The 19,132-nt window shown below is 34.6% G+C and overlaps 1 protein-coding gene and 1 long non-coding RNA gene across 4 annotated transcripts in view; one reads left to right on the forward strand and one right to left on the reverse strand.

Annotated features, from left to right (window-relative positions):
* Positions 1 to 13,808, forward strand: part of LOC103098133 (uncharacterized) — a 37,828-nt gene extending 24,020 nt beyond the window's left edge. The window contains exons 2-4 of the long non-coding RNA XR_008917919.1: positions 6,944 to 7,085; positions 7,447 to 7,591; positions 12,828 to 13,808. This is a non-coding gene — a long non-coding RNA (uncharacterized LOC103098133). The remainder of the gene's footprint in view (positions 1 to 6,943; positions 7,086 to 7,446; positions 7,592 to 12,827) is intronic.
* The window catches only part of POC5 (POC5 centriolar protein), a 71,383-nt gene that overhangs the window by 38,367 nt on the left and 13,884 nt on the right, over positions 1 to 19,132 (reverse strand). The window contains exons 3-5 of one of the 3 annotated variants that reach the window (XM_007486560.3): positions 13,803 to 13,938; positions 10,408 to 10,494; positions 4,598 to 4,803 (exon numbers count right to left, since the gene is read on the reverse strand). In XM_007486560.3, the coding sequence (XP_007486622.2) occupies positions 4,598 to 4,803; positions 10,408 to 10,494; positions 13,803 to 13,938 (429 nt within the window). The remainder of the gene's footprint in view (positions 1 to 4,597; positions 4,804 to 10,407; positions 10,495 to 13,802; positions 13,939 to 19,132) is intronic. The other 2 variants (XM_007486563.3, XM_007486565.2) reach the window with 2 other exon arrangements.

A 19,132-nucleotide genomic window follows, 5' to 3' on the forward strand; every position in this document is an offset into this window, starting at 1 on the left:
TCAGAGACACTTAGTGTAACACCCCCCCCCCCCCTTTCTGATTTCCTTCTGATCTTGGTTGTATTGGTTTTGTTTATGTAAAACCTCTCAAATTTAATATAATCAAAATTACCCATTTTTCTTATAATGCTCTCTTTCTCTTATTTCATCATAAATTCTTACAATATCAAGAGTTCAGAGATAAACTATTCGAAATCCCCCAAATTTACTTATGGTAGCACTCTTTCTAACTAAACCAAGTACCCATTTTGACCTTAGCTTGGTATATGGAGATGCTGATCTATGCATACTTTCTGCCATACCGTTTTCCAGTTTTCCCAACACTTTTTGTCAAATAGTGAGTTCTTGTTCCAAAAGCTTGGATCTCTGGGTTTATAAAAACACTAGATTACTATGGTTTTTTGCTACTGTGTATTGTATACCTAGTTTGTTCCACTGATCTACCACTCTATTTCTTAGTCAGTACCAACTTGTTTTGATGCTTTATAATTCAGTTTGAGATCTGGTATGGCCACCTTCTTTCATATTTTTAAAATTTCCTTCATATTCTTGACCTTTTGTTCTTCCAAATGAATTTTGTTATTATTTTTTCTATCTCTATAAAATAATTGGTTGGTTGACTGGTATGATACTAAGTAAATTAATTTGGGCAGAATTATCAGTTTCATTATATTGGTTTGGCCTACCCCTGAGTAATTAATATTTTTCCAATTGTTTGGATTTGATTTGATTTATGTGAAAAATGTAATGTAATTTTTGTTCAGGGTGAATCTTAAAACTACTCAGACTGTACCTTAGAAGATTTGGTCTAGCTATTCCCTACTGTAACACTGGAGATACTTAAGAATCAGGAATGTATTGGGAACTTTTAAAATTACTCCACCCTACTCAGACAGTGCCTTAGGGAAAGATAAAGTTGTAAACTCCTGATTGAACAATGAAAGTCCCCAACTCATACCTTATAGTAAAGCTAGAACCTTAAGCTAGGTCTATTTTTAGATCTAATACAAAAGGGTGTTAAGTACCTGTAAAGGTTAAGTTAGTGCCTAAAAGGTCAAGTAACCTATAAAAGGCAAGCTTAACAAAGAGGTGTTAAGTACTCAGAAGATATAATCTACCCAGAGAAGGTGAGAACTAAGAATGGGCAGTACTGGGAAAAAGCGTGTGATTGGTAGATGTGAAAATTTAGGGGAGGTGACATAAGAGAAAATTCTCTTTAAAAGGAGGTCAGTTGAATTGAGTGGGGGCCTGAACTCAGTTCAGGAGATTCAGTGAAGGACTGGAGCCTTGCTTGGAGACAATCTTGTGGTGAGTGATAAAGACTGACTCCCTCTCCCTTAAGCTCAGGACTAGGCCCCTAGGCTTGGCTCAGCCTGAGCCAGAGCAATTAATTCTCTCTTTCTCTCCGTCCCTTACTTCCTTCATTCTTTATTAATTAAAAACCTCCATAAATCCCAACTGACTTGGGTATTTCATATTTGGGAATTTCCCATGGCAACCACTTATTTTAGATTTTAAGTCAAAACACTAAAAATTATCCTTTACAGTTTGGCCAAAACCTTTACAGTTTGGCATTTACAGTTTTTAACATTCACATCAAAGGGTTCTTGGGTTGGTCTGGGCAGACTCCCATGTATTTTATATTGTTTAGAGTTATTTTATTTAATTCATTAGTTTTTTAAAAATTCCATATTGTTCATATTTTGTAAGAAATGTGCTTAAAACAAAAAAAGAAAATGAAAAATAGTATTCTTTAATCTGCATTTAGGCTCCATCAGTTCTTTCTCTGGAAGTGGAAGGAATTTTTCATCATGAGACCTTTGGAATGGTCTTAGATTACTGCTGAGAATAGTTAAGTCATTCATAATTGATCATCATATAATTTTGCTATTATTGTGTATAATATTCTCCTGGTTCTGCTCACTTCACTTTGTATGAGTTCATGTAAATCTTTGCAGGTTTTTATGAAATCAGACAATTCATCACTTCTTACAGTACAATAGTATTCTATTACAAGCATATGCCACAACTTGTTCAGCCATTCCCCAGTTAATGGACATTTCTTCAATTTCCAATTCTTTGCCATAAAAAAAAAAGATAAATAAGAGTTGCTACAAATATTTTTTCTAGTTATATTAAAGGGAATTTGTCTTTCTATCTCTTGCTTTTGGACTTTGTTGGCAATGCTGGTGATTTGTATGGGTTTGTTTTATTCTGCAATTTTGCTAAGTCATCAATTATTTCAATTAGGTTTTTGGTTGATTTTCTAGGATTTTCTGAGTATACTTCCATATTATCTACAATGAATTTTGTTTCCTCACTGCTTATTCTAATTCCTTCAATATTTTTTCTTCTCTTTTTGCTACAGCTAACATTTCTGGTACAATATTGAATAATATATTTGATAATGGGTATTCCTATTTCCTAATTTTATTGGGAAGATTTCTATCTTATCCTCATTATAGATAATGCTTATGCTGATGACTTTAGATAGATACTACTTGTCATTTTAAGAAAAGCTTTATTTATTCCTACACTCTCTAGTGTTTCTAATAGGAATGGGTTTGTATTTTGTCAAAGCCTTTTCTACATCTGAATCATAAGTTTTCTGTTGATTTTGTTATTGATATGTCCAATTACACTGATAGTTTTCCTAATACTGAAACCACCCTACATTCCTGATATAAATCTAATCTGATTCTTGTGATATATTGCTGCAATCTCCTTGTCAATATTTAATTTAAAAATTTTCTATCAATATTCATTAAGGGAAATTAGTTGATAGTTTTCTTTCTCTGCTATTGCTCTTCTTGGTTATGTGTCAATACCACATCTGTGTCATAAAAGGAATTTAATAGTATTGGGGATTTTTTTGGGTCTATTTTTCCAAATAGTTTATAGTTTGGTACTTATGAATACACCTGGCCCTGGGGATTTTTTCTTAGGTAGTTCATTGATGGCTTCACATACTTTTAAAATAAAAAAAGAACTATTTATCAATGTGTGTGCTTATATACATACATATTTATGCAAATGTAATTATAAACAAAAATGCAAAGCTTGGGGAATCATACTTCCAGCAATTTTTTACTACATAAGTATTAATTTATTCATCTGAATACCATAGACATTCTATGTTATGACAACAGCAGTATATAATATACTATATGCAAAATAGTATATTAATTTTGCTAGGTTTGTTTATTATGGACTATATTTTTTTAAATAAAAACTAGAAATCAAGAGGATGTCTAAGATTTTTCTTTGATGTAGGTGCTATTTCCATTTAGTCAGAAAGATAATACACTAACATTTTTTTTAAACCTTTAACTTCTGTCTTGGAATCAACACTGTGTATTGGTTCCAAGGCAGAAGAGTGGTAAGGGCTAGGCAATGAGGGGTCAAGTGACTTGCCCAGTGTCAGACAGCTGGGAAGTGTCTGAGGCCAGATTTGAACCTAGGACCTGTTTCCATGCCTGGTTCTCAATCCACTGAGCTACTCAGCTTCTCCCTCACACTAACATTTTAAATTGAGGTTTGTCAACTTAATTTGAGAAGTAGCATGGTGTAATGGGTAGTAATAGGATTTGCAGTCAGAAATACCTGGGTTTATAGACTATCTCAGAGGTTTACTAGCTGTGTAGACATAAGCAAATTACTCAACCTAAGTTTTTTTTGAGTTTTCTCATTTATAAAATGAAGGGGTTGAACCCATTGGTTTTTAAGTTCTCTTCTAGCTCTAAAAAACTATGATCCTATGATCTATTATAATACCTACTATAAGGATGATATTAGAAAATAAGTTGTTTTATTAGTTTAGAGATAAGCTGTAAAGTGGCTGCTCGAGAAAAGAACTGGAGTTTGAAGCAGAGCTGAGAGGACATGTTGATTTCAGATGTGGACAGTTATAACTGTTTTTCTGTGTCAATTACTCTCTCTGGCAGTTGGCAGACACACACTCAGAGACTCTCTCTCAGGGCTGGAAGAGGTAACATCTTTGCCTCTCTGTCTGAAGGAGCTCAGTGTTTTTCTTTCCCAACTTGGGAAACATTATTAACTATCTATTGTGGTTTTTATAGATTGTTTAACTCTGAGAAGACCAAAGAAAAATCTGGTCTTACCTCTATCAAAAGTATCTGAATATTTTTTGAACAGTTTTGAACAGTTTTTCTATCTATTTTGTGTAGCTCACCATTATTTATTTATTTATTTTACACTAGAGGCCCCAAAAAGCAAATATTGCAATGAAAAGAATGACATGCCTTCCTCAAATTGGCATGTTTCACCTCTGTGCCTTTGGAATAAGGCTTCAGAGCTTGACTGGCTTCAATGCAATCCTTGATCTGCTATGATCAAAGTTAAAAAATAATGTAGTTCTGTGCTTAAAAAAAAATCAGTAGGGTGCCCAAATAGGTCACAAAGCTTCTAGGTACTTTGGAATTCAGCAAAATAAATTGGGACAGTCTAGAAACCATTTGAGGAAGTTATTCAGTCTATCTAGAAAGGTGAAACATGAAACAAAATAACCATGAATTCAGGATGGAAAAACAGAATGGTGAACAACAAATAAATTACAACTTTTTTACAAATATCATACCTTAAGACCTGAACACCAGAGTTCAATTATGCTTTCTATCTTTCGAAGGTTTTCATCAGTAATAAATGATTCAGTCACAACTTTTTCACAACATTCTTTTTCCTTGGGACTAGAAGTTCCTGGTGAGGAAGTGTCATTGAAATGCTGTGAGCTGAAAAAGTCCATGATTGGATGACTGGGTCTCTTTGATGGTGAAAATGAAGGAACTACAAATACAAATAGAAAATTCTTTATTAGTCAAACAATGTTAAAATACCCCAATTCAGTATTGGCTTACATTGGGAAGTCAGTTGCTGATGAAAAAATTATACATTCTTTATCCCTGCTAATTATGGGCATACTAAAAGTATACAAGAACATTTTTCTTTTTTGGTATTGATTATAATAATTAGAATTGTTTTTGCAGATCATGAAAATTATCAACTTCCTCTTTCTACCTTACCAATGCTTAGTGAAATTTAGGCTTAGTTTTGGCTGCTAGAGTCTTATTTACTTTGATAGGATTTCTCCTCTTTATCCTCTGCCAAAGATGTTGGTTCATAACCTACTTTATCTTCATGGTAGCTTTCTTGGTAAATAATAAAGAATTCTTTAAAACTGGCATTTCTTATTCAAACTATCAAATCTTTGAGTCTTCAAGAAAAGTCTGTGTCAGCTGTTGCTTTCTTTAGTATTCAGGTTTAATTTTTAAGTGAGATCAAAATCAATAAAATTCTGTTTTTCCCAGGATTTAATCATGCCCACTGGCCAAGGAATTTACATTTTGTGAGTTTTAGATTTACTCCACCCTGCTTAGTTTAACAAAACAGGAATGCCTACACTCCTACTTAAGAATCAAGTGTTGAGAAGGATGGCCTATGACAGACATGTGCTAACAAATAACAAATCAGAAACAACTGGGATGTCCTAAGCTACCATTGGTACATGTGAGACACAGGAAGTGATATAAAAACGGTCTATATATTTTGCGTTACTTCCTCTCTCTGGTTCTTTTTTTGTGGAAAGGTGACTCTGGCTCTTGTGGCTGGTGGCAGCGCGCTGGGAGTCTTGGCATCTTAGTGTGGCTGCAGCTATTGTCTGGGTTTGGCGGTAAGCATACTTGATACAATACTGGGAGAAGCTTAGTAGCCTAGTTCAGGTGAGGCATCTTCACTGAGTTCTCTCAGAGTTTAGGCTGATTCTTTTTTTTTTTGCTCCTTTAGTTTTTCTAAAAATGCCATCCTCCTATGAGGCCCCTCATCTCGGAGGAGGCCTCGTGGCTGGAAGATCTCTGAACTCCCCTTGGCTCAGGCTAGGCTGGAGAAATCCTATACCCTTTTTCCTCTCTCTTCTTCTTAATTCCTTCCCTCTATATTAATTAAGCCATAAAATTTCCAAACTGACTTGAGTATTTTATTTGGGATTTTGAATTAAATCCCTGGCAACCAATTAAATTTATATTCAGTCTCAACCCTAAATTTACCCATACAATTTAGAAAGCTAAGGACTAAGTTAATGTTTAGAGATAGTCTAAAAACTGTAACAGAACTTTCATGATCCTATCATTGCAAAGTACAAATGACTGAGGTCTTTTTTCTAATATATTTATATTTTTAAAACTCTTACTTTCTGTTTTAGAACCAATATTTGGTATTGGCTAGGCAACTGGGGTTAAGTGACTTGCCCAGGGTCACACATCTAGGAAGTATCTGAGGTTGGATTTGAACCCAGATCCTCCTTACAACACGCCTGGCTATCTATCTATTGAACCACCTAATAAGTAATAAGCCCCCAAAATAAGATTATTTGAAAATATTTTAAATTTTATGTTAGAATTTTAATTGGAATTAAATTTTGTATTTTCTGTGGAGGAATATGCGCTCAAAGTCCTACTTTGATTTTTACTGTGACAAGATGATGACCTTGAGTTCCTGAAGACTACCCTAGGAAGACATAAGCTCCAGCTTCTATCAATTTGAAAAGATTTTAAATACAATTCCAGTGGTAAAATAGGTCTGCTATTATTATCTCAGAACAACCAGTTACAGTTTATTGCCAGTAGGTGGGCTTTTAGGAGATTTAGGTCTTTGACCACTACAACCTATGAATGAAAAATTAAAAATGTATCAGTTCTGTGTAGTCCCTTTCTGCAGTGATTACACCAGAAGGTAGGAAAGGGAGAAAAGAGAGTACCAATAATCACATTTTTTTCCCGATCATTTATAATACTGAGTGTTGGTATTTTATATCTTTATCTGGTCAACTTAACTGGCATCATTAAGAGAAGTAAATCATATCAGTATCTACATTTTCATAATAAAGGAAAAGAAGAAAAATTAAGTTGGACTGCTTTTTCCTTTGCAACAGATCTATGGTTTTTCACACTATATGATTCTGGGCCATATTCTTCAAAAGAACCTTCAAAGACCATCTAGCAAATGTATTCCTTCTTTGAAGTCTTCACATTTCATCAGTACTAGTACACCTGTTATTTCAAACTTGGAACTATGTGAGTAGCCTGCATACTTTTCCAATCATACACTTTCCTGGATGATACTTATTATACTATTTCTTGTGTAGTGTTTATAACTAGAACTAAGATGAAGTTTACTTGTTTACAATGTATCTTTCCACTGTCCTTTGGCTTACCCCCAATTTTGATTTTTTTAAGAATAGAGTGTTTCGAGACACAAAATACTCAACATCATTGGGATAACATTAGAGTAAAAATCAGATCGGCTTTTGTTTTAGAGAACAGTTTGGGTTCACTGCAGGGGTGATAGTGAAAAAATGCCAGCATAAATCTTAATCTGTCCCATTAAATGTATAGTGTCCTGATCATGAGAAACAACCATCTTCTTGTATTCTAGATCATTAGAAACTACAATCCTCTTGTATTCTAGAATACTAGAATGTGCCTAGAATATCGCATGCATTTGGGTTGCCACATGCTAAGAAGAACATTCACAAAAGTGGAGCATAATCAGAGAACCACACTGGAGAGGTCTTTCTCAGGTATGTATCCTTTTGTAAATACTTCTGGGATATAGGACAACTCCCAGATTATACACTTGACCTTTATTCTACCTACTCTTACTCTCCTAACTCAATTCAACATTTTATCATCTTTGTAAGAATCTGTGCCAGGCAAACAAAGATACATAAATAGAAAGTAATCTGAGGCAGGAGAGAGGTGTAACACCACTGTTCTTCTCTTGAGAAAGGCTGCCTTACAAAATGACCAGAATGTTAAGGAATCTGGAACCTATATCATGAGGGCTTGAAGGTCCTAGGAATGTTTAGCTTGGAAAAGAAACTAAGGAGAACCATGCTAGTTATCTTCAAATATTTGGAAGGCTATTGCAAGGTAAGAAAAGGGTAATTTGTTTTGTATTGCTCCATATGGCAGAACTGGGACAATGGAATTCAGGCATTTCTCATTTTATTGATTTTTTTAATGAAAAAATTTTCTAACCAATTGAAAGCTTGTGGCAACCTTGCATTAAGTAAGTTTTTGGTGTCATTTTCCCAATAGCATGTGCTCACATGTCTGTCACATGTCACATTTTGGTAATTCTTGAAATATTTCAAATTTTTTCATTATTATTATATTTGTTATGGTGGTCTGTGATCAGTGATCTTTGTTACTGTTGTAATTGTTCTGTGGCTCCATGTACCATGCCCACAGAAGACAGTGAAACATAATGTATAAATTCTATCTTTTATTGCACTGACCAGCCTTTCTTTATCTCTTTCCCTCTTCTTGGGTCTCCCTAATCCAGTGGTTCTCAACCTTTCTAATGCCGTGACCCCGCAATACAGTTCATCATGTTGCGGTGACCCCAAACCAAAAAATTATTTTGGTGGCTACTTCAAAACTGTAATTTTGCTACAGTTATGATTCGGAATGTAAATACCTGATATGCATTCTGTATTCTCACTGCTACAAATTGAGAGGTTGAGAACCACTGCAATCTCTGAGACAAAACAATATTGAAATTAGGCCAATTAATAACACTATGATGGCCTTTAAGTGTTCAAGTGAAAGGAATAGTCAACTGATGTGGCAAACTTCAATGCTGCCTTATTTTAAGAAATTCCTACAGCCATCGCAACTTTCAGCAACCACCACCCTGATCAGTCTACAGCCATCAACAGCAATAGAGGCAAGACTGTCACCAGCAAAAGATTATGATTTGCTGAAGGCTCAGATGATAGCATTTTTTTGGCAAAAACATTTTAAATTAATGTACATTGTAGTTTTAGAAATAATGCTGTTGTACACTTAAGAGAATACAGTATACTATAATTATAACTTTTATTTGTTTTTAAATTCAAAGATATTTTATTTTCCCAGTTACAAGTAATGACAGTTTTCAACATTTTCTGAAATTACAAGATCCAAATTTTCTCCCTCCTTCCTTTTGGAGATGTTAAGCAATTTGATCTGAATTTTACATGTATTATCATAAACATAACTTTTATGTATATTGGGAAACCCCAAAATTTGCGTGACTTGTTTTATTGTGATATTCATTTTATTGTGGTAGCCTAGAACCAAATCCACAGTATCTTTCAGGTATGGCTATAGAAATTAGGGGAAGCATATTTCATTCAACTCATTGTAAGAAATCTCTGATGATCAGAGATGGTAATCAATGAAATTAACTATTTTCTGAAGTAAAGCATTCCCTATCGCTAGAAATATTCAAAGAGAGGCTGAATAGTCACAGTCATTTCTCAAAATATTATTATTTTCTCTACTGGATGGAATTTGGACTAGATGATTAGTAAATTCCTTTTAAAGGCTGATTGTATGGTTCTGTATGGTCATGTATGATTGTATGGTATGTAAGGTCACCATTACAACTCTCTCCCCTTTCTGACTCTTCAGTTCAGTGCTATTATAGGATACATAGCAGTTAACTCTTAGTCCATAATTCCAATATACAAGTTTAGTGCTCCGTTAGCTTCTGATTTTTGTTAATTAAAAAAGGTTTCTAGGGGGCAGCTAAGTGGTTCAGTGGATTGAGAGCCAGGTCCAGAGATGGAAGGTCCCAGGTTCAAATCTTGCCTCAGACACTTTCTAGTTGTGTGTCCCTGGGCCAGTCACTTATCCCCCATTGCCTAGTCCTTACCACTCTTCTGCTTTGGAACCAATGCACAGTATTGATTCTAAGATGGAAGGAAAGGGTTAAAAAAAACAAAACAAAACCCAAACATTTTCCAATGACCAAATTTTATCACAAAATTGTTTTAATATTTATCCTCTTCAACTTCATAAGCAGATCAAGATGTCATATGGCACTACTTCACTTACTAGTCTAATTAGTATCCTTATAATATTTGAAATATGAAAACTATAATTTAGATAAGCTAGAAACAGACATTTTAAAATGTTACCACTAAGTACCCGTGGTAATTCTAAAGCCAAAAGTAGTTGTATAAACTACTCATAAGTATACTTTTGATAAAAATTCCTAGAAGATCATATGAAATGATACATAATAAAGTAAGCAGAACTAGGAGAATATATACAATAACCATAATAATGTTCCACAAAAAAGGAAACACACAAAAGTCAGATTAAAGAAATGTCCAATCTTATGAGAAGTAACTGATGATGAAACTGCTCTTCTTGGTAGAAGAGATGGGGAACTATGGGTACAGAATGTTGTAAACAGTATCAATATTATTGCATTGTCTTGCTTAGCTCTTTTTTTGTAATATGAGACAATTTCTTATGGGGGTATGTGGCATGTATGGGATGTGGGTAGGGGAGGAAGAGAATATGTAATATTAAAAATCCAACTATTTTAAGATAATCATACCTTCTTCTTTGGAAATACTTGAACTACCACTGATTTCTTTATTTCTTCCAGGTTCAATTCTGTGTTCTCTTCCTGTGGGGCCCTTTCCTAAAAACATAACTTTTTATTTATTTATTTTCTAATTCAAAGTTTATTTTTCCAATTACATGAAATAACAATTTTCCACATGTTTTCCAAAATTATAAGATTCCACTCTCTTGGAGATGATAAGCAAAGAAGGATGATAAGTAAAGGAAAACAAATGTGATGCATATACAGTTAGGTCTTTAATAGTATGAATAATGAATCCCTTAAAGTGGAACGATGTATTTGAATCCACACTATTTGAGTTATTAATCATATAAAATATGATAATTGGTTCTTACTCCTTAGAAATAGAGGGGAAATTGAATAATACAATCATTTAGGGAACTCAATCACATTAAATGGGAACTAGCATTAGACACTCTTGAGTAAAATGCTCACAATATAAAACAATACTTGTTGCAACCAAAAAAAAAAAAGAAAAGAAAAAGAATTTATATCAATGCATCTCAAAAAGCAAAACACATGATGTTTTTAAGCCCAGGATCAAGGAAGAAAGTAATCAACACTTAATAATCATTGAGCCATTCACTGGGAATTCAAATAAAATGAGATAACAAATATATAGCCTGAAGGGACCTCATAGAGTTCATCTTCTGCCACGCATTTTTATTTATTTATTTATTTATTACTGAGTCACCTAGTTGTCCCCTATCTAGTCTCTTTTTAAAGATTTCTAGTAAAGGGAAACTCACTGCTACCAAGAGAGACCCCTATACTTCTAAACCAGCTCTAATTGTTTTTCTTTACATTAGGCCTAAATCAGCCTCTACACCTTTCACCCAGTTTCTAGCAGCAGACATCCAAAATGAAGCAGAATGGATTCAGGTTTTGTGTTGAAGTTTGTAGAAATAATTTTATATCTCAGATCTGTTATATGATGAACTTTCCTGCCAAGATTTGTTTCATCTGTGGATTTGATGGTATATCATTTAAGCCTTCATTCAAGTTTCTGATAAAAATTCTAAGTAGTATGTGGCCAAGACTGGGACTGGGAGCATGTTACCAGAGACTAACTCTTCCAAGATAACTTCAATCAATTGATGAGTATTCTTTGGATCTGATCACTCAGCTATTTCCAGATTCACTTTGCTCTATGTTGGCAGCCTACTACATCAGAAAGAGTAAGAAATAGGGAGTCACAGAAACTGAGTTTAAATTCCTATTTTTTCCACATATTACTTGTGGAACCTTAGTAACTAAATCTCTAGGGTTCACTTTCTTCTTCTGTAAAATAATGCAACGGACTAGGTAAAAGAAGAAAATCAATTAAAAGTCTATTGCAAATAATTAACAACTTTAGCAAAGTTGTAAGGTACAAGATAAACCCACATAAATCATCAGCATTTCTATATGTTTCCAAAAAAATTCAGCAGCAGGAATTAGAAAGAGAAACTTCATTTAAAATCACTCTAGACAATAGAAAATGTTTAGGAATTTATTACCAAGACAAACACAGGAATTATGTGAACACAACTACAAAACACTTTTCACACAATTGAAACTAGATCTAAATAACTGGAAAAACATTAATTGCTCTGGGGTAGGATGAGCTAACATAATAAAAATGACAATCCTACCCAAATTAAATAATTAACTTTAGCAGAGTTGTAGGATACAAGATAAACCCACACAAATCATCAGCATTTCTACAAATTTCCTACTTATACTATTTACTCTACTAGTCTACTTATATTACTTATTCAGTGCCATACCTATCAAACAACCAAAAAACTTTTTTTTTTAATAGAATTAGAGGTAATTATTAGAGTTTTTTGTGTTAAATCTTTGAGAGGTGGTATAGTGTGAGGGATAAGGCAATGGACTGGGAAGGCCCAGATTCATATAAGATACTACTTATGGAAACCCTGGGGAAGTCAATAACCATTCTGGGTCTTATATTTCCTGATCTGTAAAATAAGAAGGTTATGATTAGGTGGCCTCTGAGGTCATTGTTCAAAACATATTACTATGTTATTCATATTTGCAGTAGAGTGGTTAACATCAAAACCCCAATCATATCCCTATCGCACTACATGGTTGATCTGTATAATTGAAAATCTGTTACCCTGAAAAAGAACTACATCTCCTGGGATTGAGTGGGTGGGCCTCCTCTCTGGCTCTTTGGCTTGCAAATAACATGGTGGCAGTGGTAAGAACAGGGATTTTAAATGGGCTAATTAGCCATGGGCACGTGGTCTTTATTTTATATCCCTTTTATTCCTTTATTTCTAATGATCATTAATAAATCTTCTAAAATATAATATCCTTATTATTGAGATTAATTTTAATTTTTACATTTTATATATTTTTCTAATGCATTTCTGGTTCCACAGGTCTTTCTCATAAGTTCCTCTGGATTGTCCTGGGTCGTTGCATTGCTGCTGATAGAAAAGTCCATTACATTCGATTGGACCACAGTGTATCAGTCTCTGTGTATAATGTTTTCCTGGTTCTGCTCCTTTTGCTCTACATCAGTTCCTGGGGGTCATTCCAATTCACATGGAATTCCTCCATTTCTTAATTCCTTTCAGCACAAGAATATTCCATCACCAACAGATACTCCCCAATTGATGGACACCCCCTCATTTTCCAATTTTTTTGTCACCACAAAGAGCATGGGTATGAATATTCTTGTACAAGTCTTTTTTCCTTATTATCTCTTTGGGATACAAACCAAGCAGTAGTATGGCTGGATCAAAGGGCAGGCAGTATTTTAAAGCCCTTTGCACATAATTCCAAATTGCCCTCCAGAATGGTTGGGTCAATTCACAACTCCACCAGCAGTGCCTTGGTGTTCCAATTTCACCACATCCCCTCCCACATTTATCACTTTCCTTTGCTGTCATATTGACCAATCTGCTAGGTGTGAGGTGGTACTTCAGAGTTGTTTTAATTTGCATTTCTCTAATCAGGAGGGATTTAGACTACTTTTTCATGTGCTTATTAATAGTTTTGATTTCATCATGTGAAAACTGCCTATTCATGTCCCTTGACCATTTGTCGATTGGGGAATGGCTTGATTTTTTGTAAATTTGACTTAGTTCCTGATATATTTGGGAAATTAAACCTTTCTCAGAGAGTTTTGTTATAAAAATGTCCTCCCAGTTTGTTGCTTTCCTTCTAATGTTTGTTGCATTGATTTTGTTTGTACAATTTTTTTTTTTAAATTTGATATAATTAAAGTCAATCATTTTACATTTTGCAATGTTTTCTATATCTTGCTTGGTCTTAAATTCCTTCTTTCCCACAGATGTATACTATGATGTAGTAATTTTTTACATTAAAGGTGCTCTCTCTCTCTCTCTCACCTGAAGCATGTGGCTCTTCAGCATTCAATATCTTGTCATCTGTTCCCCCCAGTAACTTGGAATGAGATTGCCTTGAGGCAATTGTATCACTCTTTGGTGTCACCACAGCATATCGAAGAAGCTCTTCGTATTCGGTCTATGAGAAAACAGTTATCAATAACAGTATGATGGAATTATGTTTTAAATATTTCTTTTAAATCCTCACCTTCTGTCTTAGATTCATTACTGTGAATTGGTTCCAAGGCAGAAGAGTTGTAAGGGCTTAGCAAAGGGACTTGCCTAAAGTCACATAGCTAGGAAGTGTCTGAGGCCAAATCTCCCATCTCTCGGCCTGGGTAAATATTTGTTTTTAAAAAGAAGGATCTTCTACCTTGAAACTTTAAAATGACATTTGGGATCAGATTTTTCATTAATTTTCAGTCATATCATAGTAAATAAATTTCCTCTGGAGAAAAATTTTATCTATAAAATCCTTCTAACTACCTTATACAATAGAGTCTCAAGTTTAGTTAGGTTTCTGAATATCTATATCATGCCATCTTAAGGATGATACTTACCAGACATTGCCCAAGAGTGCTCCATATTGAAATAGCTTATCTATAGCTTGTCAACCACTGTGGTTGTCACTGCAAGGCAGAAAGGGAATCTTCTTGTGTTCCATACTGCCTTGTGTGAAGCCAAGTGGCCTTTTCTTTTTAATCAAAGTAGAAAGTTTCTTGAGCAACATGAAATTTAAGAGCTATGAAATTTTACTTTGAATAAAGTGAACCTGACAACTATTTCAATTCTCTGCAGAAATGAACCAAAAACACACAGTCAAAAATTTCATTTATAGAGTGCAAATCTGGCTTTTGATATACAACTTATTTGGTAACCTGAATTATCTGGATTAGCCAAAGAATCAGAAAGATAAACTAGGTCTCTGATAAATAAAAATCAGTGTCACAAAATCAAGGCACTTCACTTAAAAAAGATCCCTGGGTGCTTACTCAGAGCTGTTTTTTTAAACTTATAAATACTAATCTGGCAAGCCTGAGTATGTAATTTGCAAATTTATGGCCCTCTAGAAACAGTGAAGATGGGGGAAGCTGACTATTATAAACAGGTACATAAAAAGGATGAAATGGTAACTCAAGAGATAAGATGGAAAAACTAAAAGAATAGGAATATGACCTGTAAAAATTATGGCAGTTGGGGGCAATTTAGTATAGGGGCAAAGAACTCTATATATGCTCAGGACTCCTGAAGGCATCACTATATTACATCAGGATACAATAAAATTCATATTAATAAAAACCTTGAGTCACTAAGAAAAGTTTAAAGCAGGCAACTGTGTAATTCATTTTAGAAATATTACCATAAAAATGGTTCAGTATTTGCTTTTGATGTTTTAAGAAAATATAAAGGTTTACACCCCCCACACACCCTCCCCCCACACAATAGTCCATTCTTTAATATTGCCTGATAAATGAGGTCTTGCTATACTATAGATATGAATTTCCTGGATTGGAAGGAACTTAAGAGATGCAGGCACTATATGGGATTAGATGACTCCTCTACATCTTTTCTAAGAAGTGGTCATCTAGTCCCTATTGAAGACTTTCAGTAAAGAGAAACTAATTTTTTTTGGTTGTTGTTTAAAAAACTCTTATTGTCTGTCTTAGAATTTATACTATTGGTTCCAAGGCAGAAGAATATAAAGGCTAAACAATGGGAATTAAGTGACTTGCCCAGGGTCACCCAGCTAGGAAGTGTCTGAGGCCAGTTTTGAACCTAAGACCTTCTGTGTCCAGGCCTGGCACTCTATCCACTGAGCCACCTACTGCTCCAACAAACTAATTTCTGAGGTCGCTCATTCTACTTTTGGTCAGTTTTCATCCATTATTGATAAATTTGTCCTTGTATCGAGCTTAAATTGCTAGTTCCCATCCATCGTTTCCAATTCTGTACTCTAGGGTCAGGTAGCATAAGTTTGATTCCTTTTCCATATGACAACCCTTCAAATATTTGAAGACTGCAATGATAGATATTTCCATTGACGCTTCCAGTTTCTTCAACTGATTTCATTATGACATGAGATGGCTTCTAGTCTCTTCACTGTTCTGGCTGATATCTTCTGTAAACACTTTAATTTGTCAAAATTCTTCTTAAAATAATAACTGACATTTATATAGCATTTACTACGCGCTAGGCATTGTGTTAAGTACTTTATTATTTCATTTGATCCTCAAGGTAAACCTGGGAGGTAGGTGTTGTTATTACTCCCATTTTACAGATGAGAAAACTAAGACCTACAAAGGCTAAATAACCTGCCCACATTATATAGCTAGTAAATGTCTGAAGGTAAATTTGAACTCAGGTCTTCCTGACTCCAGCCCCAGCACCACCTTGCTAGCTTGAAAAGTTCCCCAAAAAAGGTTGTAGCTAGAATTGAACACAACAAATATTCCACCAGGACAGAGTGATAATCACCTCTTTGAATACAGATTTCTATGTGTTTCTATGGGGAAAAGCCTTTTTTTGTGGTATAAGATCAAATTTCTTTTTTTTTTTAAACCCTAAAAAAACAACAACTATTATGTATTGGTTCTAAGACAGAAGAGCAGTAAGGGCTAGGCAATGGGGGTTAAGTGACTCGCCCAAGGTCACACAGCTAGGAAGTGTATGAGGCCATATTTGAATCTAGTACCTCCCGTCTCTAGGCCTAGCTCTCAATCTACTGAGCCACCTAGCTGCTCTCCTCCAACTTACTTCTTGTTGAATTTAGAATGAATTAAACTTTCCCAGACCTTTAGAGGGTCTTCTGTACAATAGAGATCTTGATGGTTATGACTTATTTTGAGACAGTGATAAGGAAAATGGTATCAAGAACAAGGTATTATATATTAAACGGAACTCAAAAGGTACAGACCACCAGGGTTCAATAAATGAATTAATGTTTTAACTTTTTGAATTTAAGGAGAACTAGATTTTTAAACTGTTACTTTCTGTCTTAGTTACTAAACACTAAGGCAGAAGGACAAGGGCTAGGCAATTGGGGGTAAGTGTCTTGACCAGGGTCACATAGCTATGAAATGTTTGAGACCAGATTTGAACATAGGACCTCCTGATTCCAGGGCTAGCACTCTATCTGATGTGCCACTCAGATGTCCCAACCTTTTGCTTTCTTATGCATTCATGTATATACAATAATCAACGAGGATCCCAAAAAATTAAGTCATCACTACTGTAATTTTGATAAGAACCTCCTAGGAAGGTTGGCTATTGTTCACACAGTATGAATGATTTTAGGATTGTCAAGAAAGTTGCTTTTTTTTCTACCTGGTTTCCTAGTTTGCTGATTCTCCAGTTTTCCAATTAGAGATCCCTTTCTTTCTTGTAAGGTGGCTTTGCTGCCTGTGAAGGTGAAATATGCCTGAAATCTTATAAGTCATGTAAGCTTTAGTCATGTAAACAATGGGATAATTATATTTTTTTCCCCAGCCAAACAGGAAGATGAAGAAAGGAGGAAGGCTCTGTTTAAGCAATATTTTAAGGTTTACAAAGCACTTCCCTCAGAAGAACCCAATGGATTAGGTAGTACAAATGTTAAGTATTATCCCAGTTTTACTGACCAAGTAACAGAGGCCCAGGGAGGTGAACTGACTTACCAGAAAGAAATTCTAGAAAAACTGTGAATTAAAGTGTTATTCTGAGTTGCCTCCCATACAGTTCAAGTTTAATTTTACCATTTCATTAAGTTGTTTAGTAATACAGAGGTCTATTTACTATTCCCCAAGTTTCCAAATCAACAACAGCAACCAAGAGAATAATTTCACGTCCACAAAGATCCTTCTACAGCTCTTGCTTATTTTACAGGGCCAAAGGAAGCTCCTTTCCACATAATTTGTAACCAAGTCTTATGTATCTGTGGAAGCCATGACACTTACATGTTTCACTGGGATAAATGTATAATGACAAAAGCACTTCGTTTTAAAATTCTATTTTGGTGTCATTTTAATTGGTGCCACAGAGGCACCAACCTATATTTAGAAATTTAGAAAAGTAAAATATTTTACACAAAGTCACATCCTTTAAAATTTATATGATCTCTCTTTTGAATCCGTTGCCTTAGACAGCAGAATGTGTTCAGTATCCCAGCAACAGAGATCAGAATGTAAAGCTAGAACACTCTTAGAATTTGTGACATCACAGCTTTGGGCTGTTTGACATTTTTTAAAATTTTCATTTGCACTAAAAGTCAAAGTAGCATTTCTGACAAAACTAAATTTCTTTGCATATCATATACTGTAATGTCTCAGGACTCTCAAATTAATTAACAAGCATTAATTCCCTGCTATGTGACAGGTACTGTGCTAGGTTCTCCCAATTTATCAATTTACGCCCCTAAAGGGAAAGAGTGTAGATGTCATGTTTTCTTCTGAAAAATAAAAAACAAAGATTTTGAAGTTTAATGGGTAGTTTGTTGTTTAGTTGTTTCAGTTGTGACTGATTCTTTTGACGTTTTCTTTGCATAGATACTGGAATTTCCTTCTCTAGATCATTTTACAGATGAGGAAACTGAAGCAAAGAGGGTTAAGTGATTTGGTCAGGATCAACAGTTAGTAAGTGCCTGAAGCCAGATTTTAACCCAGGTCTTTCTGACTTTAGGCCCAATGCTCTAGGTCATGGTGCTTCTTAAATTACCCTGAATGTTTACTGAGTAGTTTACTGAGCTATAAATTATAGTAGTAGATAAAGCTGAAATGGACAACTGGTTTGGATCAAAGGATTTAGAAGGCAGGTGAATCTTCTGTCTTTTAAGGAGTTTGTGGCTTAATGAAGGCAAAAAAAAAATGTTCTTGTACCACTAGTCAATGAGGTAAATTAGATTTTCTATGTCAATGAACACGGTATTTTGAATATGCATAAGAGGACTGCCCCACCACTTTAACCTGTTGGAGTTTCTTTTCCTCACTGTATATGATGACTTTCTCCTCTTTTAGAAGAAAAATGTGAATTGAAGATTCCTGACTTCTCCAAGGAAGTAGGAATACATTTACCGTGAGAGGTTCATTCAACAAATGTTCATAATCTACAATGGACAAGACAAAGATAAAAATAAGATGCAGTTCCTTTCCTCAAAGATCCAGAAATTAAGTGGGGGAGATAAGACTCCCATGTAAATAATAACAGTACTAAGTAGAATGAGACAGGTGTATAGGAAAAGTTAAAAAAAAAAAGTGCTATGTCAGATTCATAGAGATACAGATCTTTTTTAGCTGGAGTAGAAATCAGGCAAGGCTCCTCAGATGTGCCTATTATCACTGATGAAAGAATTTTAAAAAGTA

Source organism: Monodelphis domestica, chromosome 3 (assembly GCF_027887165.1).
Source record: "Monodelphis domestica isolate mMonDom1 chromosome 3, mMonDom1.pri, whole genome shotgun sequence".
Lineage (NCBI taxonomy): Eukaryota > Metazoa > Chordata > Mammalia > Didelphimorphia > Didelphidae > Monodelphis > Monodelphis domestica.